This window comes from Copadichromis virginalis, linkage group LG23 (genome assembly GCF_057382275.1).
Source record: "Copadichromis virginalis isolate Kocher_CV1m ecotype Utaka linkage group LG23, C_Virginalis_male_GT1.1, whole genome shotgun sequence".
NCBI lineage: Eukaryota > Metazoa > Chordata > Actinopteri > Cichliformes > Cichlidae > Copadichromis > Copadichromis virginalis.
The window spans coordinates 13,067,407-13,095,127 of record NC_140639.1 but is presented as its reverse complement, the minus strand read 5'-3'; the positions used below and the strand labels follow the sequence as shown (position 1 = coordinate 13,095,127).

General features: G+C 40.7%; 1 protein-coding gene across 1 annotated transcript in view; it reads left to right on the top strand.

The window, feature by feature from the left end:
* The window catches only part of gabrg3 (gamma-aminobutyric acid type A receptor subunit gamma3), an 80,984-nt gene that overhangs the window by 7,482 nt on the left and 45,781 nt on the right, over positions 1-27,721 (top strand). Inside the window, exon 6 of the mRNA XM_085447505.1 lies at positions 21,952-22,019. Within this exon, the coding sequence (XP_085303631.1) occupies positions 21,952-22,019 (68 nt within the window). The remainder of the gene's footprint in view (positions 1-21,951; positions 22,020-27,721) is intronic.

The window sequence follows — 27,721 nt, the reverse complement described above, 5'->3', positions numbered from 1 at the left end:
AAGAAGGCCTGGAGCTGCCAAACCTACAATTTTCTCCAGAACTTTTGAAAAAAGGGCACTTTAGAGATTGGTCTGTAATTTGATAAAACTGTTGAGTCCAGATTCTGCTTTTTAAGGATAGGTTCCACAACAGCATGTTTAAAGTCGGAGGGAACGGAGCCTGACTGAAGACTATTGACAATGGAAAGTAAGCATGAACCAACAGTGTCAAAAAACTTGTGCAAGTTCTTTCAAATGCAAGCTGTAAGCTCCGGAGCTAAAAGCCAAAAGATGGCAAAACCACCTAAACATGTTATCAGCCTGCTACAAAAGTGTCTGCTAGGCTTCACCTGAGTTTTTGGAGTCACTCAACAGGAGCTCTGCACTGTCCTCCATTGTTCAAGCATTTTTGATGCAATTATATGGCGATGGTTGCTGCGTCGTTCATTGTATTAACCGACCATCTGAGAAGTCTGTGCTGCAGCTTTGATGAGTGAAATTTTAGGATTTTATTTGGATGCTTCAAGATGAACTGCTGAGTCCAGAACCAATAGATGACATCACAGTGGCTATATTCAAGCTTTTTATACACCCAATAGCGAAACTCTTCTCATTTCCAAATGTAGATCTACTGATCAAGATTAATCATTCATTTGGGGAGAACTGCATTAAGAGATAAATTAGTGTTCTCAAAGCATGCAAACTGGCCCAAGTTTTCTCTTTAACCTAATTGGGAAGTCTTAACTCATTCACTGCCATTGACGTCTATAGACGTCAATTACGTTTTTCAATGGGAGGGGGCAGGTGTGGGATTTGAACGGGAAGGTGACTGGAAAGGCAGAAAAACCCCAAGGGCACCTTACAACACCGACCCTGATAGCAGGCTAGACGGTGACCTAGGCAGGCACCAACTTGAAAAACTGAAGCCCACCAGCAGTAAAAGTAGACCTGCAAGGAGGTGCAGGGTTTGCGCACGTAAGGGATTGCGCAGTGAGACAAAAATGTGGTGCAAGTCTTGTTGTGTGCCCTTGCATCCCGGAAAGTGTTATAATGATTACCACACAAAAGTGAATTATTCATTGTGAATAAATGTTTCACTATGTACATTTTATTTTTTCATATATTTGTAAATAAATTGTTTTGATAAAACATAACCTTTCTCAGTGTTATTTCTGTTTTATAGAAGTGAAAAACTATTTTATATGTTAGAGGTGTCACAAAGCAAGAAATATTAGTGTCAAAGGCACTTTTCTGCTTGAAATGTATTTTTCACAAAAAGCTTGTTTTCTCCCTTTTTTTTGGTCAAAACAGGCATTTTTGGTGGAACCCACCTCTCTTCTACAGCTGATTACTAAAGAATGGAAAATGGTAGAAACAAGCTTTTTTTTTTTTTTTTTTTTGGATGAAAGAAGAGAGTCTGTTCTTCATTTTGGTAGGTTCAGCGTTTATATGATCATAACACACAGTTTTCTGTGGCTCTTCAAAAATGAGTAAAAATGCTCAAAAACCCTGGCAGTGGGGAGTTACCTGATTTGAAAATGGCTGGCAGTGAATGAGTTAATAGATCCATAGAAGAAGAGACCATTATTGTCGGCACCTGCACCATTTGGCTTCAAAAAGGGAGAAACCCACAGATGATGTCACAGTGGCTACGTCCATCTTTTGTATACGGTTTGTTGTTTTGGACAACGAAGTAGGTGGATCCTTCAGCATCTCTTTGAGATTCTTCAGTCACTGCTTTAGCAAACAGGATTTTTACAACCTGAATCTTGTATAATATCTCTGTTACTATGGATACCAAGTAGTGCAAGCTCTGTTGTTCCTGTCTGGGAAAAAATAAAGGGCACAAAAGAAAGAAATGTGATTGGTACGCTAGGTGTTACTCAGTGGCACGTATAGATGACCTCACACATGCTCTGGAAAAGCCCTTTCAATGCATTCCTGAGAGAGATGATCCCGTTCTTACATCCTTAGTGCCACTTTATTAGAGTTACTTTCTCAATGTTTCACTCCAGCAAATAACCCTGAACTCTCACTTTCCTCAGTTGATAGAACAAACCTAAAGTTTACTATGTAATCTGCTCATCCTGTGGTCAATTTCAGTTTTTTAAACTGTTTTTCTTGGTGTTTTAAATCCTCTCCTGACTGTTGTGATTCATACAAACAAGGGATCGGTTAGATTTTCCATCAGCATACGGCATAACGATGGCCTTTGTCAGAGCTACATAAATACCGCTTGTTCTAGAGTTATCCAGTGCTCAGCTGGATGCTTACTTTTAATCCAAACATTAATGTCATGTAAATTTGTTTTCTCTTGCTATTACTCATGTGCTTTCACTGCAGTTTAATCTATCTAAGCTTCCTGAAGCTTCAAGAATAACATATTGGAGAGGATAAATAATGTGCAATTTCCCTGTAGCTCGGTAATCTATTTTTCATTATAACCTGGTAACATCTAACAGTAATATAACTGAGTTTCCCTGGAAACCACAATAACAATAACAAAAAAAATCTCAAACAGGTCCATTTAGTAGCTTATTTGTGTGCTTTCAGTAATATTACTTAATTCCTTACAGCAGTTAGGGCTCAGGTCCAGATCCAGTCCAGATATATGTAGATATGGGAGGTGATAGCAGTGAAGCCATTAGACTCTGAAGCAGATATAAGTCCTGGTGACTGTGGACGCCATCTGAGTTCAGTGAACTCACTGTCATGCGATGGACACGGTCAGCAGCAATGCTCACAGCTGTTTTTCCAATCTTCTGTTGTCCAGGTTTGATGAGTTACATCAACAAAAGAGATTTGTTTTAAAAGCGACCTGTTCTGCTAATTTCCTGCTTCGTTTATTCCATGACTTTATCAGAGTAAAATGGCCTGTATTTATATAGCGCTTTACTAGTCCCTAAGGACCCCAAATCGGCAACCTTCCGATTACAAGGCGAACTCCCAACTCTTGAGCCACGATCAAGCTTGGCATGAGTCACAGTTCACAATAACATTAATCAGTTCATCCTGTCTCATCCCTGTGTCTTTAAACCAGTTTTTACCTGACTGTTAAGTCAGAACTCATTATTTGAAGCTTTCATGCTTATTATGAGCCTGCATCAATATAAACACTAATATATTTAAACTTAACGACCATTTTATTAGGAACACCCATTCAGCTATTGAATCAGCAGTAATGGTAGCAGCTAAATTCATTTAGGCATGCAGACATACTCAAGACTTTAGATTGAGCATTAGAATGAGGGAAAAAAAGAGATTTAAATGACTTTGAAATGGCTGGTGTCACACGATCTGTTGAGTGTTTCAGGAACTTTACCCTCAAACAACCATCTCTAGGGTCTAAAAAAGAGAAAATATCAAATAATCGGCAGTTCTCTGGGTGAAAATAGCCAGATTGTAACTCAAATAATGTAATAACTCTAACCACACATTACAACCAAGCCATGCAGACGAGCACCTCTGAATGTACGCTAAACCTTGAAACAGATAAGCTACAGCAGCAGAAGAGCACACCGGGTGCCACTCCTGTTAGCTGAGAACAGTAAGCTGAGGCTTACAGTTCATGTAGCCTCAGCTTACTGTTGATGTAACTCATCAAACCTGGACAACAGAAGATTGGAAAAACAGCTGTGAGCATTGCTGCTGACCGTGTCCATCGCATGACAGTGAGTTCACTGAACTCAGATGGCGTCCACAGTCACCAGGTCTCAGTCCCAAAGGTGCAGTCACCTTTGGGATGTGGTGGAGCACAACAAGGATGTGCAGCCAACAAATCTCCAGCAGGGCTGTGATGCCTTCATGCCACCTAATTAATAATGTCCCTTTTAATGTATGAAGTAATAATCTCTTTGCAAAGACATACACTGGAAAAATACCATTAATGGAGATGTCAAAGCCAGGAACCATTTGAACTTCTGGCCCAAAAGGATTGAAGAATTATGCCCACATGGTGAAATTGAGGCATAGCTGATTTTTCTGTGTGTGTTCAGACAGCAATACTTTGCTGAATGCTTTATGATGCCATGGTATACGAAATATACCTGTAACCCTGTCTTCGCTTCTTTGTTTGAATTTTGTCTCTAGCACAAACTATAACAGCATTCCGGTCATTTAAAGGAATGGCTACAATTACATATTATATAAACGTAACTGACATCCAACAGCACAATTTTCACTCTGAAAAGGAAAAGAAACAGCCATGAATTTACGCTGAGCCAAATGGTCAATAGGACCGTCTAAAAAATGCTAAGTGCAATTATGAGGAGCATTTCAAGAGCCTGAAGAGTCACAAATCTGCTTTTTTTGTGTATCGCACACAAAAAAAAGCCTCAACAATGTTCTTAGACTGACGGTAGCTCAGACAAACTTTCTCAGCACTTTTTCTGCACACAAATGTATATTTTTAAAAATCCTGTTTTATCAGGATTGTGATGCAAACATTGACATCACATCACTTATAATTTTACACTGAATATCAGGTTGAACACGGTTCATACTAAAAAATCTAAATTAGCAGCTGCATAACGAGTTTATCGTTTGTGTTTTTCTATCATTCCTCTGTCGTGGAAATGATACAGGGAGTGCAGAATTATTAGGCAAGTTGTATTTTTGAGGAATAATTTTATTATTGAACAACAACCATGTTCTCAATGAACCCAAAAAACTCATTAATATCAAAGCTGAATGTTTTTGGAAGTAGTTTTTAGTTTGTTTTTAGTTTGAGCTATTTTAGGGGGATATCTGTGTGTGCAGGTGACTATTACTGTGCATAATTATTAGGCAACTTAACAAAAAACAAATATATACCCATTTCAATTATTTTTACCAGTTAAACCAATATAACATCTCCACATTCACAAATATACATTTCTGACATTCAAAAACAAAACAAAAACAAATCAGCGACCAATATAGCCACCTTTCTTTGCAAGGACACTCAAAAGCCTGCCATCCATGGATTCTGTCAGTGTTTTGATCTGTTCACCATCAACATTGTGTGCAGCAGCAACCACAGCCTCCCAGACACTGTTCAGAGAGGTGTACTGTTTTCCCTCCTTGTAAATCTCACATTTGATGATGGACCACAGGTTCTCAATGGGGTTCAGATCAGGTGAACAAGGAGGCCATGTCATTAGTTTTTCTTCTTTTATACCCTTTCTTGCCAGCCACGCTGTGGAGTACTTGGACGCGTGCGATGGAGCATTGTCCTGCATGAAAATAAGTGCCTGGAAGTGCCTCCTCGTGGTGTGGAGTTTTTGTTTGGTTGTTGTGTTCTTTGTTGTTGCAACCTTTTTCGGCATGTTATTGGTAATACGGCGTTGCCGGCTCCTTATGTTATGATTATCTATAATAAAGACTATGTTATTTACTAAGAACACCTGTCTGTTTTCCTTTCATTCTGTTCTGGACTCATTTGTTACTGGTCCCCTCACTCGCATGCCTAGACCCCTTCGGGGGGGACGTAACACACTGCTTGAAGAAGGTGTCTTCCAGAAACTGGCAGTAGGAATGGGAGTTGAGCTTGACTCCATCCTCAACCCGAAAAGGCCCCACAAGCTCATCTTTGATGATACCAGCCCAAACCAGTACTCCACCTCCACCTTGCTGGCGTCTGAGTCAGACTGGAGCTCTCTGCCCTTTACCAATCCAGCCACGGGCCCATCCATCTGGCCCATCAAGACTCACTCTCGTTTCATCAGTCCATAAAACCTTAGAAAAATCAGTCTTGAGATATTTCTTGGCCCAGTCTTGATGTTTCAGCTTGTGTGTCTTGCTCAGTGGTGGTCGTCTTTCAGCCTTTCTTACCTTGGCCATGTCTCTGAGTATTGCACACCTTGTGCTTTTGGGCACTCCAGTGATGTTGCAGCTCTGAAATATGGCCAAACTGGTGGCAAGTGGCATCTTGGCAGCTGCACGTTTGACTTTTCTCAGTTCATGGGCAGTTATTTTGTGCCTTGGTTTTTCCACATGCTTCTTGCGACCCTGTTGACTATTTTGAATGAAACGCTTGATTGTTCGATGATCACACTTCAGAAGCTTTGCAATTTTGAGACTGCTGCATCCCTCTGCAAGATATCTCACTATTTTTGACTTTTCTGAGCCTGTCAAGTCCTTCTTTTGACCCATTTTGCCAAAGGAAAGGACATTGCCTAATAATTATGCACACCTGATATAGGGTGTTGATGTCATTAGACCACACGCCTTCTCATTACAGAGATGCACATCACCTAATATGCTTAATTGGTAGTAGGCTTTCGAGCCTATACAGCTTGGAGTAAGACAACATGCATGAAGAGGATGATGTGGACAAAATAATCATTTGCCTAATAATTCTGCACTCCCTGTATGGGAGTGATGGATGCACTGAAACAGCAAACAAGTGAAAGTCATGAATAGAACGGGACTTTTACTTTTTATGGATGATGTGTGTGCTAGACTGTTCAGCAGTCACCCACAGGATGTATGAGTCCAGACTTCGTGTCTGAGTAATAAACACAGTGACCTTTTCACTAAGCTTCTTCAGGGACTATTTTTCTGGTGGGTTTTTTTGCTGTTTTTTTTTTTTTTTTTCCATCGCACCCACGAGGAGTCATTTACACGGAAAATTATTATTCTATAGTGTATCAGAGATCTGTATTCCTCCTGGCCGCCCAGCCACAGCACACTAAATTAACTTGTATGGATAATTTCAAAGAAGAGACGATAAATAGGATGCGGGCAATTAGCATTTATTTTTTGTAATTCCCCTGACCACACACCACAGATAAGTACATTAGAAAGCCATTTGTTGTGTTGTGGGTCCTTTGATGACAGATGGTGAGCTGAAGTCATTTGACCTTGTCCTGCTGGCATTAATGAATGTGACTTTTTAAACTCGTAGTTAAACAAGAGGCGTTTCCAACACATGGGCTGAATGTAAAATGATTGCCTCTGTTGATGTTGTGGAGTGAGAGTCAACTTTAAATGTCCAAATGTCATTTTTTTCCTGTTATTGTACTTCACTGGTTATGATTTTAGGAGGAAAATATAAAGAAAAGGTGAATTTTAAGTAAACTTGATATTTTTCCCACCTGGTATTGTTTTTTAACCTTTAACTGTCTGAGTGGCATCAGTTGTGATCCCAGCTGTATATTTTTATGTACTGTAGTAATGTGAAATATCATAAAAACCCTCCTTATAATTAATTTTCCAGAATACTTGTCCTGTAACTTCTGATCATTGGTATAGGTTAAAACATGGAAAGCTGTGTGGAAATATGTGTTTTTAACATTGTGGACTTGGACTTGTGGATTCAATTGTAATTTGTTGGTAATTATTCAGTGATTAGGCTAGGGGTGGGCGATATTACGGAGCCCCGCAGGGGACATGGGAGAAAAAAAAATTAAGACAGACTTTTGCGAGATCTCACAAAACAAACTCGGGATCTCGCAAAACTTTTGCGAGATCTCGCAAAAGTTGAATTCCAACAATGGCGGCAGCTACTTAGTTGTAATATTACTCTTTCTGGGTCACAAAATACACTTTTAAGATATTTTGAGGCGTGAATGTAGTTGTGTAAACGTCAGATACCTGCTCGGTTTACAAGACATCACATATTTGCAAAAGTGCTCCGATGTTTTCGGAGATCTGACACCCACTAGCTCGAAGCTAGCTTCTACAGCCGGGAGGGACACCGCTTTCCCGGCACATTGTGCCTCGACCTCCCGGTCGGCTTCGAGCTGGCGGCCATTGAAGAATGCGGCTAAAACTTTTGCGAGAGCTCGCAAAACTTTTGTGAGATCCCGAGTTTGTTTTGCGAGATCTCGCAAAAGTCCGTCTTAATTTTTTTTTTTCTCCCATGTTCCCTGCGGGGCTCCGTATGATATAAACGATACATGATAGAAACGATATAAATTTGGCCAACGATAGAGATTTTGACTATACCGCTCTATCGCATGTTGATGATGTCATCAACATGCGCAATGCTTTTTGGTCGAAAGCATTGCAGCGGCTACAACCATGCAAATTATGCCGACAGTCATGGCAAAGAGATGAAGCACTTTTGAAATATGGGGAAAGCCAAAAACTGCGCTTCCTCCACTTCCGTAACATTGATTTATTAAAGTTGAATTCTCTCGCAGCTGTTCTCTTCCCATGTTGTTGCAGTATATTAATAACTAACCTTGTATTGTGGATGAATAATCTCAGTTGTTCTCCTGACTGAAGTTTGGCCCGTGTATAGCATCCTGCTATGCGATTGCATTTGTTCATACAGAATCCCTCACGTTAACTTTTATCGAGTGGAAAAAAATTTGGCGTTCATCCTCCAGCTTCACTGTGCTAATGTTATGCTAACATAGCTGTGTCGCTAGCGATCACGTAGCACAACATTATATACCAGGTAGTCGAACTTCAGTAACCCTGCAAACGCCACTGCTGTTTAGTTTTCTGTCTTCATTTATGTTGGAAGTGATAGCAGAGCTGTACGTTTTAATTAGTTTCAGAAATCTCAGTCAGAACATGGTATGTCATGTTTAGGTGGAAACTAGCGAGCTAACTTCCTGTTAACTTCTAACTCCGTTAAATTTAATAAATTCTGTTTTCATGGATGCATGGATGTTAAACTTAATTGTTACACCTGCTGAAGCAGCAACGCTGATGATTTCATTAAAGATGAAAGAATTTAGACCGTTTTTAACTCTGTGTTCGTTTGACTTTGGGACCTGAAATGGACGGAGTTTTGGACCCAGATTACTCCGCGAAGCTCCTCACTACGGCAGCCGTAATGCTCTGACAATCCATCAAGCAGTGCGGCTTACCAAAGTTGTACTAAAACATTTTTAACAGATTTCTGCACACCAAAATCGGTTTGAGGTCAGTAAGCACAACCAGAATTCATACATAAGGCACACTCTCGATTTTTGAGAAAATTAAAGGATTTTAAGTGTGCCTTATAGTGTGGAAAATGGGTTATACAGAAGAAAAGAATATATCGTGATATATATCGTTACCGCACGTGCTTCAAATTATATCGCGATATGGATTTTAGGCTATATCGCCCAGCCCTAGATTAGGCATTACATTTTGTAAGGAACAGTTTTTTTAAATAACCTAGACGCTTTTGATTTGTTCTGCTGAAAAAAAAAAAATTAGACACCAACATGATGTTTGTTCAGATTTAATTTAATACACAAGAATGGGAGTTATAAAGGATGAATAATAATAATGATAAAAAGAAGACGAAGAAGAAGATACGAAGAAGAAGAAAGTTGTGAAATTACTGTTACAGCAGCCAAAAACATAACAAATAAAAAATGAAAAACAAATACATTACACTAAAGAAAGAAGCACTAAAATATTTAAATAGAAAAAGTTAAATAGAAAATATAGAAAAGCGCTCAATAAATCAAAATCTCAATATGATACAATAAGGGGCTTCAGTATAAATTAAATGCAGGTATCTCTAACATCTGTGTCAGTGTGTCAGCTTCGTGTTCCACTGCATCTCCAGCAAATGGTGGGGGGTCGGGATCCATTCATTATCCACATCCATTAACCACAGCCATTTGGGTAACCTCTGAGTTAGCTGATTGAGGAATCCAAACAGGGTGTTGATTCAAACAGTGATGAATTCCCTCGGTGAGTAACAGAGACACATTCCAACAGCTTGCAGTTCAGCATTCAGGTCCCAAAAACGTGGCTTTTTCACTAACATGCCTGATATTACAAGGACATGGTACTGGAACCCGTACCTTTTAGACATAACAGGTGGAGTCTTCACATTTATTCTTACGTCTCTGTCGACCTGAAAAGTCTCAAAGCTGATGAGTGAGGCAGTCTCAGTGCAACGATCCATGAACTCTTCTGGTCTTAATAATCTAATCAAGTTCATCCATATTATTGTCCAAACACCACACTGATCAGCTACATCTTATTACGAAGTCACCAGGTCATCTAGATTTTGTTGTTAAAATGACAAAAGAGTGTGTTTGACTTCTTCTGAAATAAAAGTGTTTGAAATCTATAACTAATGACTTTTGAATAGTTAGTAATATCTGTCACATGCAGATAAAGGAAATGGTACAGGTATGATAAACACATGATAATAACTTATCACTTTAGATGTTAAAACACAGGCAATTTTACGTAAAACACTTTAAGAAATCACTTAACTGTATATGAAAGATAAATATAGTTATGGTTGGTGATGTTTCATTTGAAGCTTAAGGGTTTAGGGGACCGTAACTCCGACAGTCTTGGTCGTTGTGTCTTTGGGCAAGACACTTCACCCGTTGCCTACTGGTGGTGGTCAGAGGGCCCGGTGGCGCCTGTGTCTGGCAGCCTCGCCTCTGTCAGTGCGCCCCAGGGCAGCTGTCACACTTTCCTCAGGCAGCTTTTTCTAGCTCCATTACCAGACGAAAAATTACGTTATACAGTAATGAGACCGCTCAAAGTGACAAATTGTGATGAACGATGGCAGTCATCTAATCTATGACAAATGAATTGTTCTCTGACTGCTTCACAGTCAAGGCGCCCCGTTTATTTTTTTCTTTAAACATGAAACAGCAGTAGTTTGCATCTGCAGGAACATAACCCCTGTCCGATTTAAAAACAATGGGGTGATGGATGAAAAGAATAAAAGTAGTGCTGCATAATAACAGGCGCACATACGTAGCCCTCTAATGAACTTTAAATGTTTTCTTTCATTAATGTGCACAAAAGGTTTAAAGCTAACAACTACAGTAAAATAAGAGGCTTTCAAATGACAAAAGAGGAAGAAGTACAAAAGAAATGTGCAGCTTCAAGTGGAGCCCATTCACACAGAAAAATGACGGAGACATTTGTTTAGACATTTGTTACCTAGTAACTATTTTGGCTCCTGTCAGGATGCGTCAGACTCAGCTTTGAAAGCAGTGACAGTGATTGATTGATCCAGTTTACACATTGTACGTTTGGTTCACTCTAATACATCACGAGTATTTGTCTCAGTGTCTGGGAAGAAGAGAAAGCCTCCTTTGTATAATGTGGGAGATGAGCGGGGCAGTCTGTCACAATCAAGTCAACCGGTTATTGTTACTGTTGTTTGTGGATTTAGACTTAAACATCTTTATTTATACTGCTTAAAGGATTTTTGTGCAATTAGGTTGGAAGTTTGATCATGATCCAAGGAACAGATATTTCTAACCATAACATAAGGTTGAAAGCATCCTAGAATTCAAGTTTAGATTTTTCTGTCAGGGTGATTCATGTGGCCATTTATAAAGAGCCTTATAGTATTACTTCAGTAACTGCAATGTGCACCAGTAAGCCACAATATTAAAACCATTTGCTTGACCAATAGGGGAATATACTCGGGACTTGTGCAGGTGCCCTGTGGTCTCTGCCTCGGGGCCATTGGCAGCAGATCTTTTAGGTCCTGTGGGTTGCAGCACAGTTGGTGTTCAAAATGCTGAGGAGGGTTGTCATGAACCACAGTGGATGCACACAAGTGGGATCCAAGAGCAGACTCAATACACCTAATGCGTATTGAGTCTGAAGAACAGCTGAACAACCAAGTTAGCGAAAATGTGGAACTGAAGAAAACCACGAAGACAAACGAAACAGGGAGGCCGTAATTGGGACCGTGGGAGGGATCAGAGCGGGACCGTGGGGCTCAGAAGGGGGAAGTGTGTCCGTGGGAAGCGAACCCGAGGAGGCAGTGATGAGGACAGATGGTGCACTTAGTGATCCGAGCAGGCTGAAGGACAGGCAGGTGGCAGACACAAATTGACGTAGTTCATGTAACACATATATACAAAGCTTTTGCGGGGAGCCCAGTTACCACTGAGGGGTGACTAACGGACTGGCGTGGAGCATCCGTCAGCGCAGGGTTAAATAGTCCTCCAGGTAATTGCCCGGAATGGGATGCAGGTGTGATGGTGATGGTCCAGCCCGGGGGTGTGGCCACCGGGGCATCCCACACACTCCTTAGACACAGGGCCACGGACCATGACAAGGGTGGTACATGTCAAAACAACCTACTCACCAGGACCCAAGGTTTCATAGCAGAACTTTGCACTTTAACAAGATGATTAATAGGCATAACTTTAAAGTCAGTGGTTTTATTGTTTCAATTTAAATCAGGGGCTCTGTCGAAATACATTTAACGGTCACAATCTGTGATGCACTCTTTATACGTGCAACAAGAGACAGCTGAAAAGTGCTAAAAGCACTAAGGTGTGAGTACAACTCTTAGATTGAAGTTGGCCTTGATTGCAGCTGTATTGCAGTTATTTTCCCACACTTTCGTTAAAGGGCCCTCCTTAAACTGGCTCTGGTGTCTACTTACTGGGTGACAGATGATCAGCCGTGGTACAGCTAGCCCGAAGGGGGTGATCTGTTCTGCTTTTTGAATATTTCAGAGCCCTTGGCATTTCTTCTTGCAATGAGCTCAGACAGTGAGAGTAGAAGTCTTTATGCCATCAGTCCTTATGCTGTGGCTTAGAGTATGCAGACGCCAACCGAGAGGCTGGGACTATCCCATGTGTGGTTATGTCATCAGGAGTTCCTTTTTTTTTTTTTTTTTTTTTTTTTTGCCTGTCCCGTTTGGCTCTTTTGCCATCAGAATTGTTGTCTAAAGGCAAAGAAAGATGCCCAACGGATTTACTTTACCAAATTGACCATCCCAGCCTTGCCACAATGGTCCATTTGATTCACCTTTTATTGTTTATTTTATATGGGACAGACTTGACTGGAGGAAAGAAGGGGAGAAAGAAAGAGGGAAAGAGAAACAGCTGAGAAGAGGGACGGGGGAGAAGGGCAAAAACCAAAAACCAACAGAATGAGCAGAAAAGGAAAAAAAAGAAGAAAAAAAAGAAAAAAAAAATGCATATATCAATCACCTGGGTCACCTGCTGAGAAAGAAAAAAGAAAACAAGCAGAAGAGAACAAGAGTAATAGAATAAACAACATCACAATGATATATGGGAATATGACAGTAAATACTAAATATTAAACATTATTGTGCAGCACATAAGATCAACAGAACACAGTGTGCTTTGAGGTAGGAGCCAAAAAGGGTGTAGTTTGTGGGTGTGATCACCCGTGTGTACACCTGTGAGCATGGACGCGTTTGTTTTTTTGTTTTTTAAAAGGTTCCTTCATGTAATAATCTGCTAGAGGGTGGGGGGGGCACAGCCCCGTCCTCCAGGGCATGAAGCAGGTATGGAGGAGATCAAAACTCCAGACATCCAGAGGCCCCTAGAACACAAGAGACCAAGGAAGACCAACAGAGGGGCAGCTGCGCCACTGTCCCAGAAAGAGCTGAGGAGAGTCCCAGATGAGGGCTCACTCAGCAGCCGCGGAGCAGAAGCCAGGGGGAGTTGCAGTGACGCGCCCGTGAGCTCCGCCGGCAGCCAGCCGTGCCTGAGTGACCGAGCCCCAGGCCGAGAAGTGGCCCGAGCAAGCCCCAGGCTCCAGGCCCCGATAAGCGGCCGCCAAGGAGTGAGCCGGTGTGTACCTGGACGCCCATCCCCGGACACAAAGAACCACCAACGCACCGATGTCTGAGGGAGTCCGCCACTGGCAGGGGAAGTGGTGGTAGGGGGAGATAGGCCTCCATACCTTGGAGGGCCTGAGATGTCCCCAGAGAGGTGGCGCCTGACACCCAACCTGACATATAGACACAGAAATACAGGCACACACATATACAAACATCCATTCCCACCCTCATGCTCTCATATACACTTACTCCACACTCAACCAACGTGGAGACAGACATAAAGAGACGCTGTACACACGATCACACTCCCCAAGCGTACTCTAAGCCCCGGGTCTAGGTACTCTTGCCCCTGGAGGGGGGGAACTGCACCCAGACCCAGGTGGTGTTACCCTTTTCCCTGCGGTGGGGGGAGGCAGACCGCCCCGACTCCGCAGCAGCAGGGAGGCCCCACACTCCAGACCGCAGTCGGACAGCCAACTCCTCCTCCTAGCCCCCCCGCTCCAGCAGGTCGCAGAGAATGGGGGTGAGAGAAGACTCCAAACCTCCCTCCACCCGCTCATTGTAGTGTTGATGCATGTGTGTTCTAAGGTGCATTTAAAACCCAGGAGGGCATGGAGCTACCTGCCAGAGAGCAGCAGGTAAGCGCATAGTCCCTCCTGCTAGCCCTCAATGTCTACGTGTATTTAACATTGAGAGGTGGGCAACGACGCCAGGGGTGGGGTGTACACCCTGATGGTACTTTGGATTCCGTGTATCGTGCCCACCCCCAAGATCCTATATGTATGTGTAATGAGAGTGTGAGTAATGTGAATGTCTAAGTTGTGGGATAAAATTGAGGCAGAGGCAGCCAGAAGGGGACGGGGGACGGGGGGGTGGCCTCCTCTGCACCCTGGTGACATACCCCTACTCCAAGGTCCTGCATGTGTGGGTGGTTGTGGTGGAGCGGGAAGAGGGAGGCAGCTGGAGATGGGGAGGGAAGGAAGGGAGGGGCAAGTGACCCCTCCCTGGGGCCAGCTCCCCCGCTGACCCCAGTAGGCACTCCCACACTCCGCGACCCGCCAGGGAAAGGGGGCCCAGGCCCATCCAGACCGGGGCCCAGCGCAGCAGCGCCTCCCGGCCCCACAGAGCCCAGGACAGTCCACCCAACCCCACCACAGAGAAAACTGCACCCACCCCACCATCCACTCTTCTTCCAGACTACATAAGACAATAAACACCCAGGCTGAGATCTTCCTCCACCTCTCCTGTATCTCCCCCTCCTGTAGAGAGAGCCCCTGAGGAGAGGAAAGCTCCTGCAAGATGTGACAATCTTCCCCACCAGTTGAAGAGCCCCCCAGGTGGCTCGATGCACCGGCGGCACCCTGCTCCAGGGCTGGGCCCCCATGCACCCACCCGCCCACAACCCCGGCAACACACCAACCAGGACCCAAGCCCCCGAGGCCCGGCCCGGGCCCCAGCCCAGAGACGGAGCGCCCCCAGAACCTCACGCCCATCCCGGACCCACCCAGGGGCAGCCAGGCTACCAGGTCAGTAACCCACGTCCGTCAGCACAGACCCTCCCCTAGTCCCGCTGCACGCAGCCGCGAGGAAACAGTCACCTGAGAGCCAACAGAGCCCCTAACCGGACATGACCGCTACCCCGGGTTGAGCCCCCAGGAGTCATCAGGAGTTCCTGCTAGCTCATGTGATTAACAACCAGACTAAAATATGCAGCAGTGGGTAGTAGCTACTCCAACTATGGGGAAGGACAAGAAAAAAATGATAATAATAATTTTTAAATGATTTTTCTAAAGCTTGAGATACTTAATAAATTATGTAGTCACGTGTGTGAGGTATCTAGTCAAAAAGATTGGTTGGTAAAAATGTTTCTTGGTAATAGTCAGAATTTGAACAAGTTTTTTGGTCAGTTATTATAATCATAAGTCAAAATTATGACTTACTGAAGCAGGATTATAGAACAGTTATTCAAACATTTGATTTGACAAAATAATCAGATTGTAAGAGAAGTTTTTTTAAGTGAACTTATGTCATCAAGGTAAATGAGTTGTTAAAGCCGGTTTACGTTAAGTTAAAAGATCTTTTTTTTTAACTTAATATTTCAATCAAAGTTTCTTTGTCTGATAAATGAAAGGATTATAAACATAAGTAATAATGTTGCGGTACGAGGACTAGTAGAAAAACTATATTTCATGTTACATTGTGACTTAGATTGAAAAGAGATACTCAAAACTATGATTAATTTTAAAATTAAACATTTGAGTTATTTCACAATTTTAAAATGACAGAAAATTAAGACAGACATTTTCCACTTGAGATTATATGATATAACATTTTGTTTAACTACAGAATTACAATTTTAATTGCAAGATAAAATGTTAATAACTAGATCAAAATCATAATATCCAGTGTTCTTATATTCACCAAGTCTGTAGTTAAATACGGTTCATTTTTATATAGTCAAACTTTTTCAGTTTTATATACTTTATGGTAGGTTTATACATTATGAGTCTTTATAAGTATAGTATAATTATGATAACACTTTGCCATCACTGTGTAGATCAGAATCCAACTGAATTAGAAATAAAGAAACACAATAATTACCAAGATTAGAAAAAACTGATGTGAATTTTGCAATATATGTATTTAAAAAGTTTAACAAATACTTTGTAATGATATTAATGTGACAACACAAACTAATTAGACTTGAATATCTCATAATATGAAGAACTGTATTAAAACAGCTCTAAACAAAGCGAGCACAACAGCAAACTGGAACCACCAGATAACAAAAGAGTCAAGAAACAACTCAAACATTAAATATACTTAATCTCAAAAGGAAACTAAAACTCAGAAAACTAAAAACCATTTCTCAAAGACCTGGGAACCATGGCACTTACTTCTTGCTCTATACCTTTTTGTGATAAGTCCTGAGAAATTACTGAAAAACAGAAGGTAGCCACTCAATAGAGGATTTGGTGGGTAGAGCCAAATTCCCTCAGAATAACACAGGAGGTCAGAAGAACTGATCAGTTTGACTATTTAAATAAACTCGGATGGTTACGAATGTTACATCCAGTGAAAGCAAAGATAATGAAAATGCATTTTCAGTGCTGTTTGTCATCGTTTGACAGTTCATGGAGACTAAAGCAGCAAAAGATAAAGAGAGGTGAGAAGTAACATGGACTTATAGATGAGTACCGTCCTGGCATTCCTTTGTCTTTTATTTTATTCAAATCCGTTCTCTTTGAATAGAGCTGACAGCCGAGCGCGGCCTGACAAGGACATTTCTAATTTTGTTTTACCACAGAAAGGCAAATATGCAGCTACGGTGACACGTTTTTGTTTGCCGTAAATATCACTGTCAGTGTGTCAAACACAGAGACGAGGTTGCAGTTTGTCTCCGCTCGTCACCGCCGGCTCATGTACAGACAGGGCCAGGCTCCAGTGCAGACCTGAAGCAAGATTAGCTAATGTCTCTATAGACCTGTTCATCATGCTCTGCCCACTCTAATGGCAAATAAATCTCACAACAGGCTTCCCTTCATTGGAGGAGCGTATAAATGTCTCCAAGTGCGCACACTTTTTAATGTGTTGGTATTTGATCTGAACAGTACAACATATTTAATGGAACCACAGATAGTATTCTCTGATGGCTGCATGGATAAATAACCTACACACTAATGCTAATTAATTTCTAGTTCATGCCATCTCTTTCCCTAAAGTTAATGAGCTGTCTCCATCTACTGATTGACTAGTCACAGCCTAACTGTTGCTAAGTGGTACTGTATGCAGGTGCTGAATTACAGCCTGCCACCCAATTATACTGTACATAATGAAGAAAGTAATGTAATGCAGCTTCACTGCCAAAGATACACATCTTCAATGAGACATAATTAAATACTGAACTAGATTTTGTTTGTAGTCTCTTACAGCCCACTCAGTTCGATCTATTCTTGCTGGAGTGGAAGACAAGAAAAACTTTCCATTTATGCTCAATTCTGTGTGTATAATGATATGAGTGGCAGACTTTGTGAATGTCTCTTATTTCAAAACTGTGGTTTCTTCATTTCTGGGAGAACTAGCCGTTTCTTGATAAGGCAAGACTGACAGACTTGTCGCTTGCGCCTACTGGTTATGCAAAATCAGAAAAATTGCCAGAAGAATCTCCGCCGATGAGTCGTGAAGCAAGGTTTTAGAATTGGAAAATTTTTAAGTTGTACAAATGCTGAGTCACCTGTTTGTGTCATGATATGCAAGGGTAGATTGTGTGAAGAGAAAGAGCTGGAACCAAATGCAGACAACGGAGAGGTGGAAGCCTTTAGAATAGAATAGAATTCAACTTTATTGTCATTGCACATGCACAGGTACAGGGCAATGTTTTCTTTATTGTTGGCTGCACAAAATACTACAAAGCAAAAGGCAAGAGGAGACTGGGATGACTAATAAAAACATAAACTGCAGAAAGCTAAACACAGAAAACCAATACTTGATAACCTGAGACCTGGATGGAACCTTTGACTTGACAAGACAAGACAAGACAGCTGATATGACGAGACAAAGGGGAAACTCAAAACACGGGACGCGAGGCTGTTAAAGTAAAACAGGAACCAAGAGATGTGCACAAAAATGCAGACTTGACATTGTGACATATGGAAGAGACACAACTGGGAAACAGATGAATAAACATAAAGACAGAACCAAACCTACACTGGAGACATGACCCACTAAACATGGGAGGCCCATTTATGACCTGTCATTTTATTTGCCATTAGAATATTTTAAATTTCATAACTATTTCCTGCCATGAATTTGTGAATATATTTCTTTTCATGCAGGAATTGGCCTGTTAGTCTGGCTAATGGTTTCCAGGATTATGGAAAATTGCCTGAAAATATGTATGTTTTTTTTTTTTTTAAAACATTAGAATCATTGATTTGGTTGTAATTTGGTGGTAATTATTCCATAATTAGGCATCTCGTTTTGGCTCGTTTTTGTAGTCACACAAGGGAAAATAGTGGCACAACCAAAATTGTGATGGTGTGCATTGCCTTTGAAATGGTTATTCCAAAGACATGCACCTGGTCTGCAACCACACAGACTTATGCTTTTCTCTGATCACACATAGTTTTATCAAAGTTTTAAAATAAGTCTAAGTATGACATTTACAAGGTCACCTACAATTATCCAGCCTGTAGTCCATGTTCAGATTTTTCTGGATGATACACTTTAAAAACATATTAAAAGACAATTAAAGCTGAAAATAGGATATTTTTATAGAAACAGATCTCAATTCGCTAGGATGGTGAACCCCAGCAAATCGAAGAGAGTATGTATTGCATGTCTGTCAGTGACAAAGCTCTGCTGCAATGACTGCCTCCTTACCGCCGCTCCTTGATTGAATTTAAACAAAGAACTTACAGATCGAAATTTTTAAGGTCAGCTGTGATTCTTTTTTAAAACGAACTTGCATTGAGCTACAAAAACTATGAAGCTGCATCTCCTTCACTGAAACATTTCAGAGGGTTGTATTTGTAATTCTGCAAAAACTCTGGTACATGTTCTTTTTCATTTTTGTGTATAATGTGTCCTTTTTATTATGTAGCTGATTGTCTTGATTTTTATGTTTTCTTCTTTTATTTTTTTTATTTTTGTTAACCCATTTTACACTGATCTATGAATCATTCAAGCATAAAAAAGGCGCCTAAAAGGAATGAAACACATAACAAACAAGTATGAACCAATTCTAAAAATGTACCTTTAGGGACTTTGTTACAAGCAGTATGTCACAAAAAATAGTTTTCTAATTTCTTTAGCTGAATCATTGAAAAATGCCAAAGATAATGCAGCTCGACAGGCATAAAACAGATTTTTTTGGACTAACAAGGTGATTCTCAAAGAGCTATTAGCTCAAAACTTGGCCTGTCTCAGCATGGTGTGCAGCGTGTCCTTTAAAAATAAATAAAGGAACTGGACAAGTAGAGGACAAAAGCAGAAGTAGCAGGCCTAAAAAATTATCTAAAGCAGATGAACAGTATCTGAAAGTCATGTCCTTAAGAAATAGGAAAGATAACAGCAGAGACCTGACACAGGAGCTGAGAGAAGCATTTGGACCTTCAGTTGATCTGAAGACATATCGGCTGTCAACGAGTCATTCTTAGGGAAACAGCGAAAAAAGGCTGTGGTATGCCAAGTTACACAAGAACTGGACTGAAATCAGTGACAACAGGTTTGATGAAGTGAAGAATCCAAATGTGGAATTTATGGTTCAGACAGCTCAGGCTGTGTGAAGAGTAAAAGTGGTCAGACAGTAAGCACAGTATTGAATCTTTCATACATTACAAATATTAGAAGCACAAACAGAGAACCAATATTCTTTTATAAAATATAACAATCATTTTAGTTGCTAAATGGCTCGAGACATTTGAGGGTTTAATTTGTAATCAAAATGCTCACTTGCCCTTTGAAAACCTCGACCTCCACATACTTTTCATTGCACAGTATGACATCACAGTACTTCCTGTTGAACTTTTTAGGTCAGTGATTCATGCTGATCCATTTAAGCATAAGAAAAGCACAGTTACACAGCAGTATACCTTTATATAATGATAGATGTACTATGACTCACGTGTGCAATCAAAAGAAGGGGAAATTTTGGGGTCACTTTCAGTCATTGTTTTTCTGCTTGTTTGACCCTTGTCTCCATCTCTGTTGACTGTTATAAAATACTGAGAGTGTGACTCTTCCTTATTTGAAGACTGACCTCATGATGAGTTTTTTGTTTTGAAAAAGAAAATTGACCGGTGTTTCTCATGTATGCGTGCTGTTCAGGAGCGATTAGCACAGGTGAGGAAACGAGCAGCACGAGTGTGTTGCTGCCCAACTATCAGGGTTAATTGTGTCCAATTACTTTGTTGCCTGGGCGGTCGCTCTGCTGCCAGCACGTATCCTGTTGCAGTCACTGACATAATCATCTGACAGCTGGTGGTGGTGGTGTTAAAAAAAGTTATGATGAGAGGTTTTGGACAAATATTCCAGATATTTTTACATTTTACCTCAGATCAATTTAGTTTGCTCACCAGGTGTTGTGCCATTATGAATATAGTGGCCTTGAAAAGCTGCCTCAGCGGGAGCTCTCCAGAAATGTTCTCTCATGTGCCATCTGTTAGCATGTGAAGCGAATGCTGGAAGGGAGACTGGCAGGTGTAAAAAATTCTCGCTGTGCATTTAATTGGCTGAGACATGAAGACTCTAAAGACAGGTAATGTAAAATGATGGAAGAGCTCTTTGCTATGCAAATGTGAACACTCGTGGCAGCAGTGTGTCACAGCTGTCACTTAGCTGTTAAAGCTTGAGGTTTAAATGACACTTTTACACCTGTCCATGAAATGACCGAGAGCAGCAGAGGCGGGGAAAGCCAGGGGTGTCCCTCCATGAATAAGGCAGGCTGGTGTAAATTAATTAAAGAAAGGAAGTCCTTTAAGTTGTTGTGTTTGGAATGTGTGTATCGATGTATATTGATGGTGATTGCAAAAAAATGAAGACTGAGGCAACTTCCTGGTGTGAAAATTGTTGGCTCAGTGTGTTACAGCCATAATTACCAGATTGTACAGATGCAGCCAATCTCATCTTATTTGAAAGCCTAGCATGTATTTAGTAAGTTATCAGTTGCTGTATACATATCACCTAATACGAGCCCTTCTAGGTGGCTTGGTGGATCCATAGATCAATCAAATATTAGACTGGATGTAAATTTTGGAAAACAAGAAGCAAATACAAACACCACCCACTGAACACTGGACGTGGGATAGACGTGCATTGGGTTCATCAGTCCATGACCAATTCTGGACATCTATACAATGTCCAAACTAGGTCCACAAATTGGACGTCCAAGCATGACCCAACTTGGAGGTCAATATGATGTTCAACATTTGAACTTTGGACTGGGTAGTTTTTTGTGGTTTATTCATTTAAATTAATCAACTTATTTGTTTTTAACCAGGTCAAACTGTAATTTATTAAAATGTGTTGAAATAAGTTTAAAAGAACATTTGCATTATATATGGTTCATTTTTTACAGTTATCCTGTTTTATTGTGAAGAATGAATGAAGATTGTGGTTGTGATCAGTAGCTAGACTGAGAGAAGTTGTGACAAAAAGTATGAGAGTTAGTCCAGTTCATACACAAACACTTGCAGCAAGTTGATATTCTACATGGAGTTGTCTTTGTCTGAAATTAAAGTGTAATTCTGCGCTGCACTGTGGTGCAGTCTGTGGCCCGTTGGTGAAAACGCAGCATAATTGCTGCATTAAAGATTTTTAACAACCAGAACTTCCAGAGGGTTGCTTCTCTCAGCAGCTGCTCATTCTTTAAATAATTCTGAACAGTAAATTTTCATTAATGCATCTTCGCTCTGCTTCTCTTTGATTTACAAAGAGGCAGGTATGGTTTTTAAATGTCTCAATCAGCACTGATTTTCTTTACCCTTTTTCTTCTGTTTCCCCTGCAGTTAAACCAACTGTCATTGACGTTGATATATACGTGAACAGTATCGGGCCAGTTTCTTCAATAAATATGGTAAGTCAGACCTTTCTCCATTAATCTACATGAAATTATATGTACATGTGGGTTTATGAGGAATACAACACAGGTTGAAAGGTGAGAGTGTCTCAGCAGCAGCAGCTGATTCAAACTTTTGGATGTCAGCGACTGACACTTGAACTAATTCAGAACAGTTTACCTGTCTGTGTGCAGATAAAGATATTTTAGGTCCATCCTAACACAAATATGTTTACCTGTTTTTGGTACTCACCATTTATAAGATAATTTCACTGGAACATCTTATACAACATGGCCAAAATTCATTATGAATTTTGAATGATATTAATATTTATCTCTGAGAGTTTGTTTTTTTTCTCCTAATGGATCTGTCGGGCATAATAGAGAGTGGATATTCCTAATATGGTCATCTCAGGGCATGGCAGTGCTGCGAGTACATAAGTTCCAGTCACCTGCTGGTTTGCAGGGGACAGCCAATCAGATAAACGCTACCTTAAAGGGAGACAGCTTGTTTCAGACACCGAGTCCCTGATAAAGTAAATGAGGATTATTTTGAGCTGTGCTCATACAAAGCTGTGCGGTGCGCTCGGGAAATGAGCGTAATAGGTCTAATTCTCCTGCTGGTACCAAAACAAATGCAGAACAACATCTTTATCTTTCATCTTAAAGCATCACCACCTCATTTATCTGTCAAATCTGTTTCCATAACTTATTATTTAGCAGTTACTTACTTAACAGTTATTTACTAACTGTTATCTTTTCAAGCAGCGACATATGAATATATGTAACTTTCCACTTTGATGATTTTAATGTACAAACATATCTAATCAGTATATAATAGTATTTTAGCATTTAGTGCAGTATTTAGCACTTTCCCCCCCCTCTGTTGTGCAGTATAAGGGTTATATTTTATTTTAACATGTTGGCTTTAAAATTTAATCTGACATTTATTCCAAAACTTGCATAAATAAATGTAACACTTCTTATAGTTTAAATTCTCTCCTTACATTTCTGCATGTATTATGCGCAGCATAATTCTGCTTAAAGCATAGCCTTGCTCGTTATCTTTTATGTTTCCTCCAATCCTCAATATAAAAGAAGAAAAGAAAGAAAAAGTACAAGGACAACATACAAATATCACAAGAAATCAGCACAGAAAAATGAAAATGAAATAAATAAATAAAACCTCATCTCCCAGAGGCTGAGGAGCCTGCAGCATGAGAGGCTTAAATGCTGTCAAATCAGAGGGATGAGATCAGTTTGGATGTAGGAAGAGGAGGAAAGCATACAAATTGTTAAGAGAGGTGAGAGATGGGCACTTTTAACACACTTAGAGTGTATGTGAAGAATGAGGGAGGGGCTTCTGAAGAAGATAGAGAGAGGACTGATGGTCTGATAAGCTGAGGGATGTGAGTTGCTTAGTCCAAAAAGGAAGAACTGCTGAGCCAAACAAAAAACAGGATCATTTCTGTTTGTGTGGCATTAAGTCTGTAAAATAAGAGAAGTAAGTGAGGACAAAGGTAAGGCCTGCAATGCTTCATCATAAAATCCATCGTTTGGTTAATTACTGTAGTTTTTTTCTAATGCCAGTATGACATACTATTACTGCTGTTACTGGTTTAGTCAGGTGTGTTAGGCTGTCTGTTCACAGATTGACACTGAAATAAGGAATTTTAGTTCTTCATCTTTGTTACTGTTCTTTAAGCAGCATTAGCAAAACCTTGAGGAAAAAATTATTTAAATTGTGATGCTCACAAAGCATTCATGCAAGAGATTTTATGTGGTTTGTAAACTTTCACAGCCCTGGTCTCAGAGCTTCTGCTTCCATTGTGCCATAATGGCCCCTTTAAAAAATGTGTTACCTCTATTTAGTCTTTTGGAGGCTCACCTCTTCGCCATATTTCCTCCTCCTTTGGTGTTTCAGCAGTCTGCTGCTCTCCAGTCCTGATTGTAAAAGGAATGCAGTCAGCACGTGCCAATCAATAAATCCATCCAAATCTCTCATTTTTGATAACATGATATGATTAACACATAATCTATCAATTTCTTTATACACTGATTCAGCCAATTGCTTGAACGCATTGGCATATATGAGATTGCAGAAAAGCAAATTATCGATCTTTTGCTGCCTAAACAGTCATCAAAGTTTGCTATTTGATGCCAACACTACGGGTTGCCAGCTATAGGCTAATATTTAATACAGCAAAATATGTCAATCAATCAGCATTTTATTTACTGCTTCACAACCACATCACTTCCTTTTTTATTAACTTTCCCCCTTTTAATGTTGTATTAAGTGCTTTAACAATCAGTCTCCTTTTTATGTATTTTCATGAGCTTTGTCTATCTCTGACTTATTTCACACAAACTACTCTTTGCTCTCTTGTTAAATGTAAATAAATATTGATTTATTTCATTAATAAAGAAGGGACAAGGAATATAACCCAGTAGATAAATAGGGTAGGGCAGCACGGTGGCACGGTGGTTAGCACTGTTGCCGCACAGCAAGAAGGTCCTGAGTTCAATTCTAACATCAGGCCGGGGTCTTTCTGTGTGGAGTTTGCATGTTCTCCCTGTGTCTGCGTGGGTTCCCTCCGGGTACTCTGGCTTCCTCCCACCGTCCAAAGACATGCAGTTTGTGGGGATAGGTTAATTGGATAACCCAAATTGTCACTAGGTGTGAATGTGCAAATGAATGTGAGTGCGAATGGTTGTTTGTCCCTGTGTGTTAGCCTTGCGACAGACTGGCGACCTGTCCAGGGTGTACCCCGCCTCTCGCCCTATGACAGCTGGGATAGGCTCCAGCGCCCCCCGCGACCCTGAAAAGGATAAGCGGAAGTGAATGGATGGATGGATGGAGATAAATATGGTCTTCTTTACGAGCACGGTTAGTTCCGTTACACCTCAGATGAGCCTGGGGACATTTTGTGCCACTCCATTTTCTTTTTTTGTTTTCATGCTGTTTTGGTTGTGCTGAATAAATATAGATAATTTTTTCCAGGTGATTTGTTTTTTTGTTTTTTGTTTTTCATTTTAGAATTGTTGCCTCAGTTCCTTAAATTAGCTTAAAATAGCTAAGCTATGCAAAAACGGCCAAATTTTATCCTAAAGCCCAAAAATGCCCCATTGAAAATTATCAATCATGATCCCACATTTATTTTGACATTAACTAATGCGTTCCTTTATGTTCAGATTTTATTTTGGACTACTTGCCTTCAATTTTTAATTTTAATTTTTTCCACCTTTTACCGTTCAAAGCATGCACATTTCACACTTTTTCTATTTTCTGCAAGAGTGCCTTGCTACTAATGTGTGTGTGTGTGTGTGTGTGTGTGTGTGTGTGTGTGTGTGTGTGTGTGTGTGTGTGAGAGAGAGAGAGATGTTCACCTTCAAGTTTTTTCTCTTAGGTGACGCTCGGGTTTATAAAATAATTCAATAACAGTAAATGATCAGTAACCTGTCAGAGCTTTAAAGATCTCTTAGCAGCAAGAACCAAAACAAAATTTGACAGTGTTTTGCACTGCACCCATGCTTAAAGTATGGTCAGTAGTGCAAGAGCTGTCAGTTTGGAGATTGCAAGACTTTGCAGCACACAGGAGGCTCTGGAAATGCTTGTGCAAAATATTTGTGAAGGTGATGCCTCATCCTCCTCTGAGGACTGAAGCTGACATGGAGGAGGCCTCAGTGGTAGAAACAGACCATCTAGAATCCAACTCTGACTCATCTGAAGGTGAAAGTGGAGAGGAGTTGAAGCAGTGACAGGATGGACTTCTCCATCTCCATATTTTGGTCCTCTACAAAAACTACAACACTCTGCTACATGCCAGCAGGAAGAGGTTAAACCCGGGACCAACACACCATGCCACCAGCTATGCACTGCTGCTGATGGATGAAATCCTGCAGCAAATTGTGGCCATGACAAACCTGCTTGGGAAAGACTAAATACTATGTTTATGAAACTACTGTGATAGAACCATATCCAGTATTGTCTCGGCTATAGCCTAAACCAGGCCCAGATGTACTCAAAGCTAAATGCTAGTGTTAGCTCGCTTCAGTTTTCTAAAACAAGCACGTGTCTTTAGTTATTCTGGGTGGTTAAACCATCTCATGTGTAACATACATGTGTAAGCTGTTCCACCCATCCATTATCAACTTTTCTGCTGGCTGTCAGTTCAACAGTCTTCACACACCCACACACAGTTTTTCCAAAGTCTAATCAGCAAAATTAGGCAAAAACACCTCTGTGGTTGCACCATGGGTTAGCCGCGGGCTTTAACCTTGTCATCACTGTTGCCACTTGAGTGACTTTGTCACAGATGATGAATGTACAGACGCTTTTAGTCACTTTATTTCACAAAAAAAAAAGAGGAAAGAAAAAAAGATTTCGTTGTAGCTGCAGACATCAGCGTTTTCCTCAAACCTGATACAGCTCTCGAGCTTTGCTGTTGGTGCAAACTGAAAGCTACTTTTTGTCACAGTGTCTGGAAGAGGAAAGTGCAGTGCTTGCACAGACCTGTGTGACCCAGAAGAAAAGCAGGAAATAAATTAGATCTGCTTGTGTTCAGATACAAACCAAATCCTCCTGTCAGAGGAGAATCATTGTGACATGCTTACTTGTTCCTGTATTGATCCATTTTGTCATGCTGAATGTTTCACTGTTGCTTTGATGTTCTGACTTCAGTAAATGAAAAGCAAGCCTTGAAGTTTATATTTGGGATATTTGAGACAGTGGGAGAAATATCTTTTGACCCTGTGCTTAATTTGTGAGTATGCTTAACTAACAAAGAAATGAACAGTTTCTAAAGTTTATGGTTCTTTCATTTTATTGGCGAGAGAAAGAATGTCAACCACAAATCCAGAAAAATGTATTTCATAAAACTTAAAAATTCATTTACAAATAAATATTTGATTCTGAAACAAAATATGATTTATTACCTAGTGGAGAAACTCCTGTTGGTAAGCCTTTTCTTGTAGTTGGTCACCAGGGTTGCATACATCTTGGGAGAGAATTTGGCTCACTCCCCTTTACAGAAACTCTCTAAATCATTCAAGTTTCTTGGCTTCCGCTTGGCAACTGAGGTCTGGAGACTTGCTAGGCAACTCCATGACCTTAATTTACTTCTTCTTTAGCCACTCCTTTATAAATTTGGTGGTATGTTTTGTGTGATTGTGATGATGGCAAATCTATCCACAACCAATTTTCAGTCTTCTGGCTGAGTGAAGGAGGTTCTCGTCCAAGATTTTCCAGTACATGGCCCTGTCCATTGGTCTCCCCAATGCAGTGAAGACGCCCTGTTTCCTTATCAAACACAACAGCCCCAAACCTAATGTTTCCATTTCCTCCCAACACAGTGGGTCAAGTTGACGCCAAACAGCTTGAATACAAAGCTGTGCGGTGCGCTCATTTTCTTTTGCGCCTTCTTTTGCACTGCAGCATTTCACTCAATTACAGCATACTTTGTTACCAGCGATGTTTTTGGTGACTGCAGTCTCAACTGCTGTGTAGTGTTGGGCTGATCAACTGCCTTTTATCTTCACCCAAAGAGGCAAGATCTTTGACGGAGTTGCAGACCGAAGGTAACTGATGGTTACATTATTTGGAAATAGGAGAAATATAAAATGACCAACAGTTATCACCTTCTTGTCAGTCTTCTTGCAGATGGTCTTGTAGCCCATGTGCAGGTCTGCAATCTTGTTCCTGATGTGAGGCAGTCTTTGGG